General features: G+C 37.2%; 1 protein-coding gene across 1 annotated transcript in view; it reads right to left on the bottom strand.

Moving 5' to 3' along the window:
- Positions 1 to 20,581, bottom strand: part of STK3 (serine/threonine kinase 3) — a 296,567-nt gene that overhangs the window by 215,485 nt on the left and 60,501 nt on the right. Inside the window, exon 4 of the mRNA XM_043879157.1 lies at positions 15,026 to 15,140. Within this exon, the coding sequence (XP_043735092.1) occupies positions 15,026 to 15,140 (115 nt within the window). The remainder of the gene's footprint in view (positions 1 to 15,025; positions 15,141 to 20,581) is intronic.

The following is a 20,581-nucleotide window of genomic DNA, read 5'->3' as shown; positions in this document are numbered from 1 at the left end:
TCTAAAGACTAGAAGCAGAAAAGCTACTGTGGAGAATTTAATAATAAAACCATTTATAGTAGTAGTAGTAGATTTGCAGTACTAGCTAATAGATAAATACACTTGCTTAAAATCCCAATGGATTTTTTTAACTTCTTATTTCATGTTGGAGTATAGCCGATTAACAAGGCTGTGACAGTTTCAGGTGGACAGCAAAGGGATTCAGTCATGGATACATATGTAACCACTTCTCCCTCAAACTTCCCTCCTATCCAGGCTGCCACATGACACTGATCAGAGCCCCCTGTGCTATACAGTAGCTCCTCTTTGGTTATCCATTTTAATTACAGCAGTGTGTACCTAGTCCATCCCAAACTGCCTAACTATCCAAATGCATTTTTTTAGTCAAAATTTCTAATTTTAAGATGAAGAGATGCCAAAGCATACAGTTAAGCAGGAAGCCACCGAAAGCAAAATCCAAAATCCTTTCATAATTCAAACTGAAATTGCCCCCCTCAAAAAAAAAAAAAGAAGAATAAAAGGAGCTGTCACGTGAACATGCCCTCTAACTCAGTAATTTCATTTCTCAGGATGTAACCAATGGCGGAACAACACAGGTGCACCAATCAATTCAGTTCAGTTGCTCAGTCCTGTCTGACTCTGCAACCCCATGGACTGCAGCCAATACATACCTACAAAAGTTTCCTTCAACTTTGATTACAACATAAGTTGGAGCTCATTTTATCCAAAGTACTGAAAAAAACACACTCTGTTACATACACACAGACCTATATACTGATATGGGAATATCTCTGAGATACATCAAAAGTTGAAAAAAAAAATTCATCTCCTGGCTGGCTCGCCAAGAAAAAAAATAAAAGAAAAAGAAGTCTAAAAAAAAAAAAAAAGAAAGCAAAGTATAGAACACCACACATGCAGTATGAATCTCTTGTTTAAAACAAAATATGATAAAAGACCTAAATGTAAGGCCAGAAACTATTAAACTCTTAGAGGATAACGTAGGCAGAACACTCAATGACATAGATAAAAGCAAGATCCTCTATGACCCACCTTCTAGAGTAATGGAAATAAAAACAAAACAAAAAAAAAACAAGTGAGACCTAATTAAACTTAAAAGCTTTTGCACAGCAAAGGAAACGAGAAACAAGGTGAAAAGACAACCCTCAGAAAGGGAGAAAGTGATAGCAAAGGAAACAACTGATAAAGAATTAATTTCCAAAATATACAAGCAGCTTATACAACTCAATACCAGAAAAGCAAACAACCCAATCAAAAAGTGGGAAAGGGACCTGAAGAGACAGTTCTCAAAGCAGACAGACGGACGGCTAGCAAGCACACGAAAAGATGCTCAACATCGCTCATGATTAGAGAAATGCAAATCAGAACTACAATGCAATACCACCTCACACCAGTCAGAATGGCCATCATCAAAAAGTCTACAAACAGTAAATACTGGAGAGAGCGTGGAGAAAAGGGAACACTCTTGCATTGCTGGTGGGAATGTACACTGATACAGCCACTATGGAAGACGGTATGGAGACTCCTTAAAAAGCCAGGAATAAAACCATCATACGATCCAGCAATCCCACTCCCAAGCATATACCCTGAGGAAACCAATACTGAAAAAGACATGTGTACCCAAATGTTCACTGCAGCACTATTTACAATAGCTAGAACATGGAAGCAACCTAGACGTCCAACAACAGATGAATGGATAAAGAAGCTGTGGTACATATCTACAATTGAATACTACTCGGCCATAAAAAGGAATACATTTGAATCTGTTCTAACGAGGTGAACAAAACTAGAGCCCCGTTATACAGAGTGAAGTAAGTCAGAAAGAGAAATATAAATATTGTACACTGACATATATATGGAATCTGAAGAGATGGCACTGGTGAATTTATTTTCAGGGAAGTAATGAAGAAACAGACATAGAGAATAGACCTATGGACATGGGAGGAGGAAAGGAGGGGAGAAGGGAAGATATATGGAGAGAGTAACATAGAAATTTACAACACCATGTGTAAAATAGATAGCCAACGGGTATGACTCAGGGAACTCAAACAGGGGCTCTGCTGCAGGCTGAAGGGCGGGGTGGGGAGGGAGACGGGAGGGAGGCCTGGGAGGGAGGGGACATGGATGTACCTATGGCTGATTCTTAGAAAACCACAAAATTCTGTAAAGACATTATCCTTCAATTAAAAAAAAATTTTTTAATGCATACACATGCACTGAAAGAAGCCCCAAGAAACTGGTACCTGACATCTCCTCCAGGAAGTAAAACTGAGGGATGAGTGAGTAGACGCTAAATTCCTCTTTTGTACTATTTGGAATTTTTACAATGTGCTCCTATTACCTTTTTCCCCTTTATTTATATTATTAAAATGGAAGGCATTTATACATTTTGGTTAAAGGTATAAAGAATTATACAATACAATTTCAAAAGAGCTTCATCCAAAACTGTTAAAATTAGATTTGCTACCTAACGAGCTAAATTTCCATTTTCTGAAAAACTAACTTACATTTCTTGATTTCCTAAAATTAAATAATATTTTACTGGATAAGACACAATGATCTTTTTATGTTTTTCTAATACTAGAGGATATCCACTATTTCAACAAATATAAAATTCTTAAATCAGTGATAAATCATTAAAAACTAAATACCATCTTTTTAAGTTTCTGCCTTAATAGTAACAAAATACAGTTTACATTTGTGTAGAACTTGGCAGGTTACAAAATGCTCTGACACTCATCATCTTTGTTCCTCACAAGAAAACATTGAGGTAGGTAAGGCAAGTAATACGATATTAGGTCCATTTTAGGATTAGGCATCTGAAGTTAAAAGGAATTAGTTACACGGTGTATCCGGGGTCACAGAGCTAACATGTGACAAGCCAGGAACTGATGTCTGGTCTTCTGACGCTACATTCAAGGGTCCTTCCACTAAACCACATCATTCCAAATAACCACTGTCACGGTGTGCTAAGGGGTCAGGCTTATGACAGGAAGGGAGGGCTCATGGCAGGTCTGGCTGTGACAGGCAGTCTGCCAGGAGAGGAACATACAATATAAAAATAAAGTGCGTGAAAGTGGGCCTGACTTATGAAAGGGAAATAGAACTGGGAGAAATGCCAAGAAGTACAGCAACTAAGGTGAAGACTGGGCAGCTCACCAATTAGGGAAGCCAAGGAAATACCTTTGGAGGTTTACCTTACTTAGTTAAGGTAGAAGAGCAAGACTACTGGAGGGACTATATTGCAATGTGGAAAGATCATAAAGAAAAGCATTTATAATCCAATCAAAAGACTTAGAAAAGATGTCATGGAGCGTGATGTGCAAGACGTATTTAATAAGAGTTGAGATGTGGCACATGATTGCTATGAAAAACTCTCGGGGTCTGATCCTACAGTGCATGGTCATTTTAAGGCTGTGGCTTGGAACTTTTAAGAAGCATGTGTGAAATAACTTAGAACTCAATCTCACTCTACAGGAGACACCAAATAAGGAGCAAGAATTACTTTCCACACAAAAGGATTCTCTCTTCTAAGATTCTAGCATAGAACTGAACATCAGTACCCTAGTTTAGGGTGAGAAAATCCTTGTCAGGAGAAGGGGCCATGGACACCGGAACTAAAACCAGGGTTAGGTCACCATGGTCTGAATGAAACCACGGCTCTGTGATCCTGAAAAGCAGACTTACATGAATTCCTAGAGCAAACACTTATTGCTGACCCAGCAGAAGCAGGCTCCTTGAGATACATGATCCCAGCTGTCCCTTGCTGTACTCCACTGTGACAAAGGGAGAAAGGGCTGAGGACCCCATAGTTTTAACCCTGAATATCACCAGATACCACTGTAACACTTAACATTCATTTTGGAAGTTATTTTAGAAGGGGGGGGGGGGGGAGGGGGCGGGGTGTGTGTATGTGTGTATGTGTGTGTGTGTGTGTGTGTGTGTGTGTGTCCGACTCTGTGCAACCCCATAGACGGCAGCCCACCAGGCTCCCCGGTCCCTGGGATTCTCCAGGCAAGAACACTGGAATGGGTGGCCATTTCCTTCTCCAATGCATGAAAGTGAAAAGTGAAAGTGAAGTCGCTCAGTCATGTCCAACTCTTAGCAACCCCGTGGACTCCAGCCTACCAGGCTCCTCCTGCTAACATACCCTCATTTCCCTTGAGGGAATCACCATTTCCCCATCTTCAGACCACGCACTTCTAGCAGTCAGTTCCATCCTTGCTCCAGGTCAGACACATGTCCTAGATCTAATCCAATTACTGCATCACATTCCAATGGCCATAGAGAAAGGCACATGACTCATTCAGAACCAGTGAGGTACAAGACTCCTGGATTTCAACTAGAAAGGTATAACCGAGCAGCCGTCTTGCCACTACGAGGCAAGAGTCTGAGAGGAGAATCAATACAGAGGTATCAGAACAAAGAGACAAGTCTAAGTAATTCCTTTCACCCTGAATCAAGCCATGCATGAAACCAGCCCTGCAAAGATTTTTAGTTATGTGAGTAAATAAATTCCCTTCCCGGCTCAAGCCTGTTTGAGGTGAGTTTTCTGTAATTTTATAACCAAGAGCTGAAACCGATGTAGTAAATTTCAGGTAGATACCAAAGAAGTGGGGAGGTTCCTGCAAAAGAGGTTCGTACAAAGCACAAACCACTGACCAACTCTAGAACTGCTATAGGTTACTCCAGATATTTAACAGTATGAAATCTCTGAAGCTGATTTCTATTTTCTGCCACCAAACAAAAGGGCTACAATAACTGGGGGTGGGAAAAGTAGAACAAACCAGTCTTTTAAAAGGAACATGAAGGCCTCCTTTTTGCCTTCATTTTTCCGAGTACCACCTGCCCCAGCCAATAAATGTTTACTCCAAATTAAATTAACACTGCATTTAGATATCTCATTTTATAGAGCTCTTTGAATGTTTCAGCATTATTAGTTTTTATGATATACATGTTACATCAATACACAATGGTGACCAAAGCCTCTTGCTAAAAATCAATGGTTTAGAGAAACCTGAGGGGTTAAGTAGCAATTTCTGGAATACCTAAATTTCAAAAGTAATTCTTAAGCTTACATGTAAGGCTTTATCTGAACATCCGTGAAGCTTCAGATTTCAACTGCTCTACAATCAAAATTTCTCCCCTTCTTACTCCTCCTTTCTTGGGGAAAACAATACATACATTTAATGGGTCTGTTAGGTATTCAACATGAGGAAAACACTGGAAAAAACAACAGAGCAACTCAGTAACTCCCTTCCACCCCTCACCACTCTCTCATCCCACCCAAAAATGGGAGTGTTGAGGGTATAAAATAGCCAAGGTTTTAAACAATAAAAAATTTATGGGATTCTTACAGAAAAACACAAATCTGCTCAATACAAAGTACATACATTAGAAAACATAACTAGAATATTTTAGCCATTATTATATACAAAAGGGCAGAGAGGTTTTCTTTCATGAAATCTGGATTGCAGATGTCTGGCAAAAAAAAAAAAAAAAATTAATAATCTATCACAAAGTCCCACAACTAGTGATTCAAAATGAAAGCTTTCACTACTTACACCATATGTAAATATACATATATACTCGCTGCTTATAATCCCTTGATCTGAAGAGAAAGAGAACTGATACTCTACTGTGAAAATGGTCAGTGGGCAGACATTTTAAAATCCTTTCCCACATGAAAAGATTCCTGAAAAAGAGATCAGAAGACAACAGAAAAGCACTCAATATATATGGAGTTGTAAAGCCCGTATGAACTAGTATCTATTACACAAAGAGGGAACATGCAACAAAGTGATTAGGAAAGTCAAACATGAATTAGTCCAATAACACACAGGCAAACATAAACCCTAAAAAGAACTTTATGGAACAGAAATCCACACATCTCAAAAAGATGTCTATTATTAATGATGAAACAATACCAAATTTTGAAGCTCCAAGTATTAAACCTTAAATCAGTAAGAAATTGGTATGCCTTCACTAAGGGAAAAAAAAAAGCTTGAAACAGTACATAATGAACATCAAGGCAGAATACATATTTTTAAAATGCAAACATATATCAAAAAGACTATTATGTATAAGGCGTTAATTCTAAGGGCACTAAAATAAAATATTCCAGCATGTTCTGAATAGCCACTGTCTGAGTCTATTAAACAAACTTTCACTGTACCTAAAAATGTAAGCTCTATCTCATGGAGCTTATGTGCCTCTCTTGAAAATAGTTCAAGGTACCAATGGTGAATGCTAAGAGATTTTGTACTTGGTTCCATAGTCTTCTGTATTATTCTACTCAAACACATTATCTGATTAATGCTCACAGTGCAAAGATACTTCCATCCATATAAGTGAGAAGGCAGGACAATGATGACAATATCAGTGCAAATACATACAGGACTTTTTATGTACCAGGGACTGTTTCTAGCACTTTACAAACGTATAATCTTCAAAACAATTCAATGAAGTAGGGTGGTATTCTTATCCCATTTAGCGAATGAAAAAAATGAGTCACAGAAAAGTTAAGAAACTTGCTTAAGTTCACACAACCAGTATGTAGCAGAGCCACAATTCAAGACAGTCAGGCTCTACACTCTATGCTCTTAACTTTTACAGTTCGATTCCAGCAGTCAGGTATAATTTCAACCCTTTCTTTCCCTCTAATCTACTTTACCACTCTATGATTCAGTTGCTTGTCTGGAAAAATGGGGCTAATAACTGTTCTTACCTTACACAATTGTTCAGTCTTTACACAAGGATTAAATGCAACAGTCTATATAATATGCCTGGCACATACCAGTATTACAGCAATGGTTCTTAAAATACCTATCAAATGTCTGGAGTTGAGACTCACTGCCATAATACTAACAGCACGAATTTACCAAAAAGAATGGTCTCAATGTGTCCTTCACACTTCTCAAGTGATGCCTAAATAAACCGGACTTTCACAATCACTGCCATTATATAACAAGTCCACCACAAGTCCTCAGGAAAATACACATATAGACAACTTAGGAACTGCTCTCTTCAGTCTGGAACTTCCGCTCCATTATTTTGTGTTCCCTCAATGCCCCCTCCCCCACTCCCACCCAATCACAAAAATACAGTTCATTCTGGTAGAAGCAGACACTAAAAAAATTTCTCTCCTATACCAAACTGGACATTTATTGTGTTTTAAGACCCAAACTTCACTTGGTATTTTCATGTCATTTTCACCTGCACATCAGGGTACGGGTACTCTAAAAGGTTTCAACCAGAATGCTCCTCTCAGTTTGTCTTCACCAAGGAGTGGCAAAACTATGGAGACTGAAAGAACAACAGCAATTCTCCAGTCCAGGGTCTAGTGCTCATCAACATTTAAGTCTGCTCCTAATTTTTTGTTGTGACAACATTCTGGAACATTTCTCACCATCCAATCATGTTAGGGTTTCTCTTAAGGTACAGATGGAAGAGGAGAAACACTGGATGGTGTTTTCCCATGGTGCTTTCGTATTCAAGTTTACAACACTGCATCAAATTGTACTCCTCAAAGTAGCTGTATTAATTTAAACACCTAAGGGTATGAAAGTATCTATAGGGATGTGGGTAGGAAGGGGAAGAGAACATACCACTGATTCAGGTTCAAATACCAATCTGAATTTGCAATTTGTTTAGTTCTCTGTCTTTCCTCCTTCTAAATTCCCATTAAACTGATAGGAAAAAAAATTAATAAATAAACTGATAAAAGAATCAGCACAGGAGAGTATAATAAATTTGGAAGCATTTCTATGAAGAGTTCACAGGCAAGAGAAGGCAAGGAAGGGGTGATCACCAAGTAAACACTAAGGGGGTTCCAAGTTAGAACCACTGGGTAGAGAGGGCGGGAGTGAGAAGGGGAATGCAAAAGGTAGGCTAGCTTTTCCCTAGGAAGTGAAAAGAAGAAAAGAGAGCAAGAGTGAGCTCCTCATGCCTACTTTATACACAGAGATTACCTGCATCCTGGCATTCATCCCCAGGCCCCAGAAAAGGCAGGGGAGGGGAATGGCTAAAGAAACTGAACAAACCACCTCTGCAGGCACTTCCTCCTAAAGCCAGATACCAGCCAGTTCATCTTAACATTATACCTGCCAGGCAAAAAGCATCGTCCCAATGTTTCCAATGAGAGCTAGTCAGCCTTTCCGGCGGTCATCCTCCATGGGGAAGACCAGGATCAAGCAAGTGAAGCAATAACCCCAGCAGAAATAGAGATGATGCAGGAAACAGAAAACAACTTTTTTCAAAACTTATTTTTCTTAGAGTGATTAGAAAAGATCATGCATCCATGTCTCAAGCATCAAGATGTTGCGAAAAAGAAATAACCAAAACCAAGAGAGTTCTTGTAAATTAAAACATAACTGCTGAAATAAAAAGTTCAGTTAGAAGAGTCAGAAAATAAAGTAGAAAAAAAGAAAAGAAAAAAACCCCAAAAGGAGGCAGAAAACCTGGGAGGAAAAATAAAAAGAATAAAATTCAGGAGATTTCACCATCCAATGAATAAAACAGGGGGGGAAATTATCAAAGAAATTTTTTCCAAAGCTAAAGAAAGACACAAGTTTTTATCTGAAAGGAACTACTGAGTGCTAAGCATAACTAATAAAAAGGACTCATACTTAGGCACATCCTCATGAAATATCTTGATCTTAGTCAACATCAGAATAAAGAAAAAAGTCTAAAAAGTTGTGAGGTGGGAGGAAACCTACAAATGAATAAGACTCTGACAGGCATTAGCTATCTAGAACATTAGCAACACTGGCTGCTAGAAGATAATACAGGAAAGCTATCAGAGCTCTGAGAGAAACTTAGTTTCAAGGTAAAATTCTACATAGGTTACTATCAACCAAGTTTGAAAGCAAAATAAAAGCATTTTCAGACAGAGAGGACTCAACTAGTTGATCTCTTAATTTTGTATCCTGAAAAAGACAGTTTAGGAAAAACACAGAACAAGAGTGAAAAGCCAAGGAAATAGGAAATACACAAGAAAATGGTGACACTAACCCAGGAGTCCAGTGAAAAGAAATTCCAGGACTGCAGCTGTACGGCAGACCTAAAAAGCAATGAGTCCACATTAGAGCAAGAAATCAGGAAGATCCAAAGAATGTTTTCTCAAAGAAGAATCACACAAACTCCAGGAAGTAGATAAAATGAGTAAGAAGCTAGAAAACATTAGTGAAATGATAAAGATGGTATGTGCTACTTCTTCCAACATGGCGGGGGTGGGGGGGGGGGGGGAAGGGAAAACAAAAAATCACGATCCTAGCATAGATCCATCAAGCTAATATATGACAATGATTTTGAGCAATTAAGTTTGAGGAAAGTAAATCCATTTAAACCAGATGCCAGGAACATTTTCCTTCAGGTGATCAAGAAATATGACACTGTACTTTTAAAGATGAAAATATAATTCTAGTATATCACTGTTTCCTCTTCCAAGATGTCCTTTGCCCTCTCTTCTCTGAGTCATTCATTCGTTCATTTACACATACAACAAATATTTACTCAGCATCCTACACGTCAGGCACTGTCCAAGGAGCGGGGACAGAACAGTGAACAAAGACGACAAGACCCTGCCCTTGGGGAGCCTGACTCTAATGACAGATGACTCCTCTTCCAAGATCATGTTAAAGGGTTCTCTCTCCTATGAAGCTTTCACTGAACTTCCATGTTAGGCTAAGTGCTTGTCTTGTACTTTCTCTAAAGAACTCCAACTCTTTACAGAATCAAATTTAGCTTTTTACATATGCATTACCTCAACCAGTCTGTAAACAATGCAACAGCAACATTTATTAGAGCTATCTGTACCTCTAACACACAGCACCAGGCCTAGATCAATAAATGTACTAGTATAGTGCAAAGCACTGTACCAATGCTAATTATTATCAGGAAGCTGAAGACCCAGATTATAAAACTAGTTTCTGGAAGGACCAAAATTAAAATCCACAGTGCTAGGTTGAATTAAAATAAGTGGCCAAGTGAAAACTGAGTCAGAGTGGGAGAGATCAACCTTAGGCATTTTCTTAGAACATTTCCAAACACACAACAAACATCTAAGACGCAGGCTCTATTTCTTCCATATGTCAAAGCATAGCTTAACAATTATGTAAAGATCATTTTGAAAGCCTCTAATCAAATATATAATCTGTCTTTAAAAAGCTTCAATTTCACAGAATTGTCTATTTTTACTTTGCATAAATGCATAAATACTTGAAATGCATAAATGTTCAGAGGTTAAATGCATTTAACATAAAATACATTGGTTTTTAAAATGTCCTCATAAGAAAACCTTCAAAATCATTGCCATAAATATTTTATGTATTTATTCCCATAATTACTGGACTTTTTATTCTTTTTAAACTTGAAAACACTCAAAAAAAAAAACAAAAACGCAATGATTACATTAACTTCCAGTAATAACAACATAAGGCAGATTTCTTTTTCATCAGCCAAATGAGGCCTATGGTTTGAGTTATCAGGATATATATTTGTAAAAATAAGCAAAAAATTTAATTTACATAAATATAACTTCTATAAAAATCAGGGAACTAATACAACAGATCCTGTTATTTCACACTTTCATAGGTTACTGATAAGCACATACACTTTCTTTGGTATATGATCATATCTGTTCAATAACCCACATCACTAATATTGAATAGTAGTAGCTATGAAAATTAACAATTTACCTGCAAAAATACAACACTAAATAGATGATAGTTTATATTTATATAAAAGTTGTATTATAAAATACAACTATAAATAGGTTGTTTATATTCACAGAAGAAGCAGTCAAGGAATTGTTCCTGTTTCAGCTCAACAAACATTTATCAAGGTTGCTAGATGCCAGTAGCTATTCTAGGCACTTGTAATAGTTTCACGATGAACATATAAAAATTTCTGCCCTTGAGAGGTTTATAGTAGGGGAAAGCAACTGCTAAAACTTTTCTCCTAAAGACTAAAAGCTGACTAATAATTAAATGTGATTTCCATGTACAGGAGAGCCACAGCAACGGTATCTACACATAGGTTTCACCAAATTCTAGTTTTAAATATTATTTTTTTTAAAAAGTCAGTTATTAAAGATACATGATACCAGGACATGAGTTGTATGCTGTGGGTTTGATCACAGAATCAGGAGTTTAACTCACATACACTTATTATAGATTAACTTATATATGGTATTAACTTATAAACCAAAAGATTCGATAAATTCTAACCAAATAGTGATTTCTACACTAAATGCAACTAGAAGACTCAAACTTTTATCACCCACTGAAATATAAGAAAGTTTCACCTTCTGTCTCCCTCTAGTACTACCACCATTACCCGAACTACCATTTGTCATTGGCTCAACTACCAACAATCCAACCCCAAAACTCTTGCTACTCAGGCTCAGTTCCAATCACTGAGAGTTCTCATTAACCCTCAAATTGAATTCTATGCTTTTATCTTTTCCTAGGTATTTCCCAAAGAAAATGTCAGGGCATAAAACCTCTAAAATAGATTTTAGAAATCAAATTTCTAAAAGATTTTGAAATTCCTTCTTTAATATCTATGCTGACAATCAGATAACTGGTTTTTTGACTTTTAAAATGATATGTGAAGTACTCATAAAACTATTAGCAAACTGTCAAGCAAGCCTGCAAATGTAAGAAAAACACCACTACCAACAATAATAATAAAATGCAAAGGATAAGCACTAAAAATAAGTAAAAGAGCCAATACACAAACAACAATATGTTTAGTCTATCCACCTGTCAAAATATGTAAGATAATAACAGTAAAAATCCTTAAATAATGGCTGCTAGAATTTATTGTGCTCTTATGTAAGAGTGAATATGTAATAAATACTTAGCTAACTCATTAATCAACCAATTACCAAATAGATAAAACTACCTGGGAAAACAGGGAAAGTTTCAAAGAAGAGGTGATAACTGAGCAAGTCCTTCATGGATGCAAACTCACTAGGCAAAGACTCGGGGTAAGGGAAACACCCAAAGGTGGGGGAGCAGGTGGGGCAAAAGCATATAGCAAAGCACTGAGACATGAGCCCACTCCTTTCTTCTAGGAACCCATTCTTACTGTGAAGCTGAAGTGACAAGCTATGGAACTGCACAGGTAGGAGGCAGGTAATATATAAACAGTTTTATACTTCAGGCTAAAACCTTATTAACTTTTTTTAAAGGTATGTAACTTAATCAGGTTTTTTCTCTGTCTTTAATTTTTACATAAATATTTGATCAAAAAACCAACAGCACCTATGACATCTCTTATGTGTGGAATATAAAAAGAAATACAAATGAACTTACTAGCAGAACAGAAACAGACTCACAGACTTCGAGAGCAAGCTTATGGTTGCTGGTGGGGGAAGGATCGGGGGACAGCTGGGGAGTTTGGAATGGGCATGTACATATTGCTATACTTAAAATGGATAACCAACAAGGATCTACTATGTAGCATAGAGAAGTCTGCTCAGTGTTATGTGGTAGCTTGGAGGGAAGGGGGGCTTGGGGGAAAATGGCTGAATCCCTTCCCTGTTCACCTGTTCCCCTGAAACTATCACAACGTTAATCAGCTATACTTCAACACACACACACAAAAAAGACAGCAATAGAACTGAAAATCAAGAACAGTTCATCCCTAATAAGATTTCTCTTAAAGACAAGAATAATTCTACAAAAACGGTATTACTTAGGCAGTTTTCCAAGAGTCAATCCTCTTAAATAAAAAATGTAAAAGAAATTGCAAACCTAGAATTCTTTACCTAGCAAATGTATCATTCTAAAGTAAAGTGAGATAACATTTTCATACAAGAAAAAAAAACCAAGGGCGATTTTATTACCATCATAAGGAAACACTAAAGAACACTGTTCAGGCAGCTGAGAAATGCAAAAAAAGAATAAAGAGCAAAAAAAGTATAAATTTAAACACCATCAAAAATAATAAGAAGAATTATTATTTAAACAGCCTTGTGCTGTTTAAAATGTACACAGAAATACAAGAAACAACAAAGCACGTAACAAAAACCAAAACAGCATATAAAGCCTGAAAGAAAAATTTCCATACTGTTAGGAAAAGACAGGCTGTTCTGTGACCATGAAAACAATTAACTACTAGAGTGAGTGTTAACAGGTCAAGGACAGCTGTTTCACTGGTCACCTTTTTTGAAAGTCATGCCTCTGAAATTCAAACAATCAAGATTATCATTCCAGTGAACATTCCTAAAAACTAATCAAATATTAAACAGGATGATAACTACCCCCCTATACTGCCAACCTTCATAAAAATGGTACTCTTTTTAAATAATACATAAATGAAGGAAAAGTAGCATAAGTAGTACAAAATATTTTTGAGATTTAACAGGAGCTGCTATCAAGGCAATACCCAGAAAAAATATACGTACAGCACCTGAACCATCTCATGCAGTTCTGGATTCTTTTTTGTATTTGGGAATCAGATCCTTCCATACCTCCCCAGGCCCAAGGAAAACCAACTTGTGAGAATAATAATTAGACTATTTCAAATGTATGATCTCCAAACATGATAGGTGGAATCTGCTTTCTAAAAAAAAAGCGCAAATAGGGTAAAATCCTTCCTTTGATAATTGGTGAAGGAGATACCTGAGAATAATTATCCCATCCAAATCTACCTTTCAGAACTACAGTATACCTTCATGGTTTTTATTTATTAACCACAAGAAATAAAAGTATTTTTGTATACTTAGAATACATAGAAGATTCTATTCTTCCTATGTACTCAAAATAGTAACATTAACATTAAAAATAAATAAAATAGATTTTACACTACCTACAGTATTACTCCGTATTTCTACTTGGTAACTTTAAATACCAAATGCACTGAGTTTAGCCCTGAAATGGTTTTAAAACACTTCTCTAACTGGAGTATAATTATTTTCAATTAAAGCATTGTCCTGCCACTCAGGAGTCATCTGATTTACATAAATGTTAGTTAAGCACCATAGAAATTCTAAAATATGTAATTAAAATGTCACAAATCACTTAATCCATTCTGTCAAAACAGGGCTTATTTTAACTTCTGTTTCACTTCCTTTAAAAGAAATCCTATTTACTTTATTTTCTCTAACAGAAAAAAAAAAATTAGTAGGATAAACTTACAACGTACTTCCCCAATCAAACTTTAAAATGATTCTGGTTAACCACAAATTGACTCAAGTAGTTAAGTATTTTTCCGAATGTATTTTACTGAAACATGTCTGACAACATGTAATAATGACATGTAGTAACTAGGATACTGTTTTACAGAATTACAAATTATTTCACTGATTTATTATTTTAGTCATTCACAGATTTTAAAAAGGTCATTTTGGTCTTGTAAATTATCCAAGTTAACTAGGTGCATTGCTAGGCTAAAGTAAACAATTTTGTAAATAGCTCTTTTACTTAGGGTTAAAACATAGCCATAAAATTTATCATTAAATAACACATTCTCACTAAGCTGAATTTACCAGGAAAAAAAATTATAATTGAGCTCTATTCATTTCAAACATCCTGAGATATTTGGGGAAATAAGACAAAAATTGTTCTTCAGTTATTTTTAAGATTCAGAAACATAATACTTCAACTGTTTACCAACCATAGGTTATAATGCAAAAAAACTTATGATAAAGAAATACCATAAATACTATGAAATAAAATTCTAGCCATAACTGACTGAACTCAAGTTAATAAAGAACATGCAGCACTGACTCCAAATGAAGAAGAGGAGTGCCACGGTGGTTTCTGGGTGACTAAACCAAAAATTATCCTAATAAATAAATTAAACAATCATATGACTCCTGTATTTGCCACACAAAGATCTGTGACTAACTCTCACACCTCATACTAGATCCTTTAACACTGTAAAGCCTTTTCTTTTTTCACACTAATATTTTCCTTGTAACAAAACACTATATAGTCAGCTTCTAAAATATGAATCTTTAGAAATGAGATTGGCAAAACAATTTTAAAATACTTACTGTCTTGTTTCGTAATCTAATTATGTCTGAGACAGAGCCAGCTCCACAGTACTCCATGACAATCCAGAGATCTGTGTTCTTAAAGTAACTGCCATAGTACTTTACAACATATGGGCTGAAGAAAAATATATAGACAATTAAATTCAGTTAATTCTCAAAGAAAATTATTTCTTAATCCCAATGCAAAGTATTTTCAGCATTTCATAATGTTCCAATAAGTCAACTTAATGAGTAAACTATTATACATGGAATTGTCTCTATGTAGGGTACACCAACTATGTATAATTAGGCTTTAATTCATGGATGAAATTTAACAGGATTACAAACCAAAGGAGGTCCAAATGTTCTGAGTGATTCCCAAGAAAATAAAGCTTTGTTTTGGCAAAGAACATACTATTTAACATTAAGGAACAAATGAAAATATTTTCTTTAATTAAAGGATTTTAAACATAAGTCTTTAAAGGATTTTGTATTCAGTGAAATTAACACTCAACTTTATATTTCAATAAGGCCCCCCAATTTTTTAAACTCTCTTTTATTTTGACCTTTAAAATCCTAGAGAAAAATAATTATATATTTTTTGCTTCAAATTCAGATAATTAAAGTTATTGACAACTTAAAATATTTCTGAGCTGAGGTCTCAGGTTTTTTAGAGTAGAACAAACTATGTTTCTAACCAAGTTGCTTTTAGGAAGACTTAGAATGTGGCAAATGACCATCACATTATTAACGATATGCTATGTACAGTGATGTGTAAAATATCCTGTCCAACTCAAAAAGGCAGAATATCAACATTCACAGACTAAATAATAAGATGAAAAAAGATGCTGCTGCTGCTGCTAAGTCATGTCAGTCATGTCCGACTCTGTGCGACCCCACAGATGGCAGCCCAACAGGCTCCTCTGTCCCTGGGATTCTCCAGGCAAGAACACTGGAGTGGGTTGCCATTTCCTTCTCCAGTGCATGAAAGTGAAAAGTGAAAGGGAAGTCGCTCGGTCATGTCCGACTCTTAGCAACTCCGTGGACTGCAGCCTACCAGGCTCCTCCATCCATGGGATTCTCCAGGCAAGAGTACTGGAGTGGAATATAAGGAAGCACAGAGGAGTACACAGCTTAGCTACTATAAGAGCCCAAAGGTGGAAGTGACCATGGCAGAATCATGCTAGAGGACTTTGTAGAAATGGTGGGATTTGAATTATGGGAAGGGAAAAAAAAAAAACATTAAAACTTCAAGATATGGGTGTATAAGAGAGATAAGAACATTTGGAAAAGAGAAAGACCATGAGCAAAGGCATAAATCAGAAGGGGTAAAAACCAAGAATGACATGTTTAAGGGACAACGTGTTCAACAGCTATTTCTATAGAGAAGCAGCTATCATGAAAAGTGGCATCAGTGTAAGATAAATAAGACACAGGAATCAAATAAGCAAAACAGAACAATAGAGAATGTAAAGTACTATAAAATACGACATTAAAAAACTACCAAAAGAACAGATTAAGAGAATTTGGTCAGAGAAAGACTTCTCAGTAAAGTCTTTGCAATTTTAGCTGTCTTGAAGTCAAGGGTAGAGCTGACTGGTTGGAGCTTAAACTGAAACAGGACTAGAATTCAGTCCCGTTTTATCCCTACTGCTCCTCATTCCCTCTTGCACAAACTTGCTTTGGTCTCCTTGTCATAGTTTTCTCCCCCATTCTAATCTATGTTCCATATAGTTGACAGGTAACTTTCCTTTAAAACAAAATAAAAGCTAATCATGTTGCCTTCCTGATTTTAAAAAATCTCCAATGATACTCCATTACCAAAGGGAAAAAGAACAGCCTCACATCACATACACAACCTTTCCAAGTCTACCCCTCTACCCACATCTCTCATTACTCCCCATCTCACAGCTTAAATTTGCAGACAACACTCAACTTTGCTAGGTGGAGGGACTGGAAAGTACTACCAAGAGTTCATAAATATTCACTAAAGCATTTAAAAGTACTTCTTTATAAATGAATCTAAACTATAGAACCAGAACTGTAACTGATGGGAAACATAAAAAAGCATTCCTGACATACGCTTCCTTGGGGTGTGACTGCCTGTGGAGAGACGTCCATAGGATGTGCTGCTCTTATATCTGGCTACACACCAGAGTCACCTGTGACCCAGGCCCCTCACCTTAGAGCTTCTAACTAAATACGGCTCTTAAAACCTCTACAGGTGACTGATAGACACCCACAGTCAAGCTTCACTCCGGAAGATAGATGGTGTATCCTTCTGAGAACTTCTTTAAATATTAATTTTCTTATTCAAAATCTTTAGAAGTGTTAAATTAGCCATGCATTCAAGATTATGTTCACTGAAAAGCACACAGAAAATATGTATTTTATCTTGCAATCTACACTAAGAAATCAGCAACTCCAAGGGTAGGTTTGACAGCTCCTACAAAAATCAGAGATTCTAAACTGGGCAGAAACCTAAAAGGGCAATTCCATCTCTTGAGGATGAGTCAAGGCAACACCTTTGGGGAAAGGCAAAATTCTCTTCACGTGGCCCATTCTAATACACGGTCAGTTAGATGGACCAAAATCCAACAATTCTGTATCATTTAAAATTGGCCCAGAAAAAATATTTAAGCAGATAGAAACAGCCACCTTAAGGACACATGCTCAAATACAGTTTCTATCATTTATCTCAACATTCATTCACTGACCTTCAACTCAAGCCAAGCATTAGACCACATAAACCAGACACAATTCTGCCTCTCCTATGGCACAAAGTAGCCTGGGATACTCAGGTATCCAGAAGCAAACCGACAAATAAATATGATTACTAATTGCAGTAAGAAAAGGACTGCTATGAGACAAACTGGATGAGATTTTATTTTGCATTCATTATTTCTGCTAGTAAAATTGTTCCTAGTTCATGTGCAAGAATGGAATAGTGCAAAGGAAGCTGCTAGAGGAGAGTCTGAGCCCTTGATCCTCCATAACTGCTCACTTATAAGTAAAATGAGGGCTTCCCTGGTAGCTCAGCTGGTAAAGAATCTGCCTGCAATGCAGGAGACCTGGGTTCAATCCCTGGATTGGGAAGATCCCCTAGAGAAGGGAATGTCTACCCACTCCAGTATTCTGGTCTGGAGAATTCCATGGACTGTATATAGTTCATGGGGTTGCAAAGAGTCAGACATGACTGAGTGACTTTCACACACTTTCCATGGTAGCCCCTGTCTTGGGAAGCACTGGAATATATGAAAAACTTTGAAAGTAGACATGGGTGAGCTTTTAACAACAAAGCTAGCATTTCACATGCTAGCCAGATTATGCTCAAAACCCTTCAAGCTAGGCTTCAACACTATGTGAACCGAGAACTTCTGGATGCACAAGATGGATTTACAAAACGCAGAGGAACCAGAGAGCAAATTGCCGACATCCTATGGATCTTAGAAAAAGCAAGGGGATTCCAGAAAAGCATCTATTTCTGCTTCCCTGACTATATTAAAGCCTTTGATTGTGTGGATCACAACCAGATCACCTGGCCCGCCTCCTGAGAAATCTGTGTGCAGGACAAGAAGCAACAGTTAGAACCAGACATGGGACAACAGACTAGCTCAAAGTTGGGAAAGGAGTACGTCAAGGCTGTATATTGTCACCCTGCTTATTTAACTTATATGCGGAGTACATCATGGGAAATGCCAGGCTGTATGAATCACAACCTGGAATCAAGATTGCCAGGAGAAATATCAACAACCTCAGTCATGCAGATGATAGGACTCTAACAGCAGAAAGAGAAGAGGAACTAAAGAGCCTGTTGATGAAGGTCAAAGAAGAGAGTGAAAAAGCTGGCTTAAAACTCAACACTCAAAAAACTAAGATCATGGCATCTGGTCCCATCACTTCATGACAAACAGATGAAGAAAAACTGGAAACAAAGACAGACTCTATTTCCTTGGGCTCCAAAATCACTACAGACAGTGACTGCAGCTGTGAAATTAAAAAACACTTGATCTTTGCAAGAAAAGCTATGACAAACCTAGACGCATATTAAAAAGCGGAGACGTCACTTTGCTAACAAAGATCCATATAGTCAAAGCTATGGTTTTTCCAGTAGTCATGTATGGATGTGAGAGCTGGACCATAAAGAAGAATGACAGCTGAAGAATAGATGCTTTTGAACTGTGCAGCTGGAGAAGACTCTTGAGAGTCCCTTGGACAGCAAGGAGATCAAACCAGTCCATCCTAAAGGAAACCAACCCTGAATATTCATTGGAAACATTGATGCTGAAGCTGAAGCTCCAATACTTTAGCCACCCAATGTGAAGAGCTGACTCACTGGAAAACACCCTGATGCTGGGAAAGATTGAGGGCAGGAGAATAAGGGGACGACAGAGGATGAGATGGTTGGATGGCCATCACCAATTCAAAGGACAGGAGCCTGAGCAAACTCTGGGAGATGATGAAAAACAGGAAAGTCTGGTGTGCCGCAGTCCATGGGGTCACAAAGAGTCGGACACGACTTAGCAACTGAATAATAATAAAACTGTTTACTCAGTTGACCCATTCCTTCCCACAGAAACCACAGTAAAGGCTCTTGCCCACATTTCCCTCTCTCACCATCTGCCTCCTGACTGACCCTGGTGTTTCCCCCCATGGGTCCTCCCTCTCTCACCCCATCCTTCTCGGATCTGTGTGTACAACAATCTATCTCCGGATATGCTAGTCTCATCATAACTGAATAATAATAAAACCTACATTTTAAAAAACAGATGGTGGCTTTGAGAGAGAGTAGAAGAAATAGAAAACAAATTAAAGAAAGATTTTCAAGGTCCACTCAATGCAATTCCTTATCTTATTGGATTATAGCTGTTTTACAGTGTTGTGTTGGAGAAGGAAATCACAACCCACTCCAGTGTTCTTGCCTTGGAAATCCCATGGACACAGGAGCCTGGTGGGTTACAGTCCATGGGGTCACAAAAGAGTCACAACTAAACAACAATAACAATGTTGTACCAGTTTCTGCTATCCATCAGTGGGTCATCTACACATATACATATATCCCCTCTTTTATGGATTTGCTTCCCACTTAGGTCACCACAGATACACAACACCAATTTGATGATGATGTACACTGGCAAGTTAGAAGACAATAAGCAAGGTTTCTACTGCGTTTTACCCACTGTGTTTCCTTTCAGCTGCACACTAAGTATAAATTTAAGATTGACAAATTAAAAGATTAAAACTTCAAGCCAACACTTTGAAAAATTACAAACACAGACACAAAATCAGCTCAGAGAGTTCAAGACCTGGGACTTTAACTCAGTCTGTTTCCATAGACATAAATGTCATTCATTCATCATTCATTCATTACCATTTTAAACATAATCAACAAACATTCACTGAACAACATATAGAGTCCTGTGGCAGATGCTAGGGAGAAAAACAGGTAGACTTTAGGTTAGTGACAAACAAGAAAAGGCAGTCCAGGCAATGGGGAACCCATGAAGAGTTTATGCAAGAAAATAATACAATCAAATAGCACTGAAGGAGGATATCCAGTGCAAGACTGCCAGGGGT

Source organism: Cervus elaphus, chromosome 21 (genome assembly GCF_910594005.1).
Source record: "Cervus elaphus chromosome 21, mCerEla1.1, whole genome shotgun sequence".
Taxonomy (NCBI): Eukaryota; Metazoa; Chordata; class Mammalia; order Artiodactyla; family Cervidae; genus Cervus; species Cervus elaphus.
Note: the sequence above shows the minus strand (reverse complement) of the source record. Positions and strands in the feature narration are given on the sequence as shown.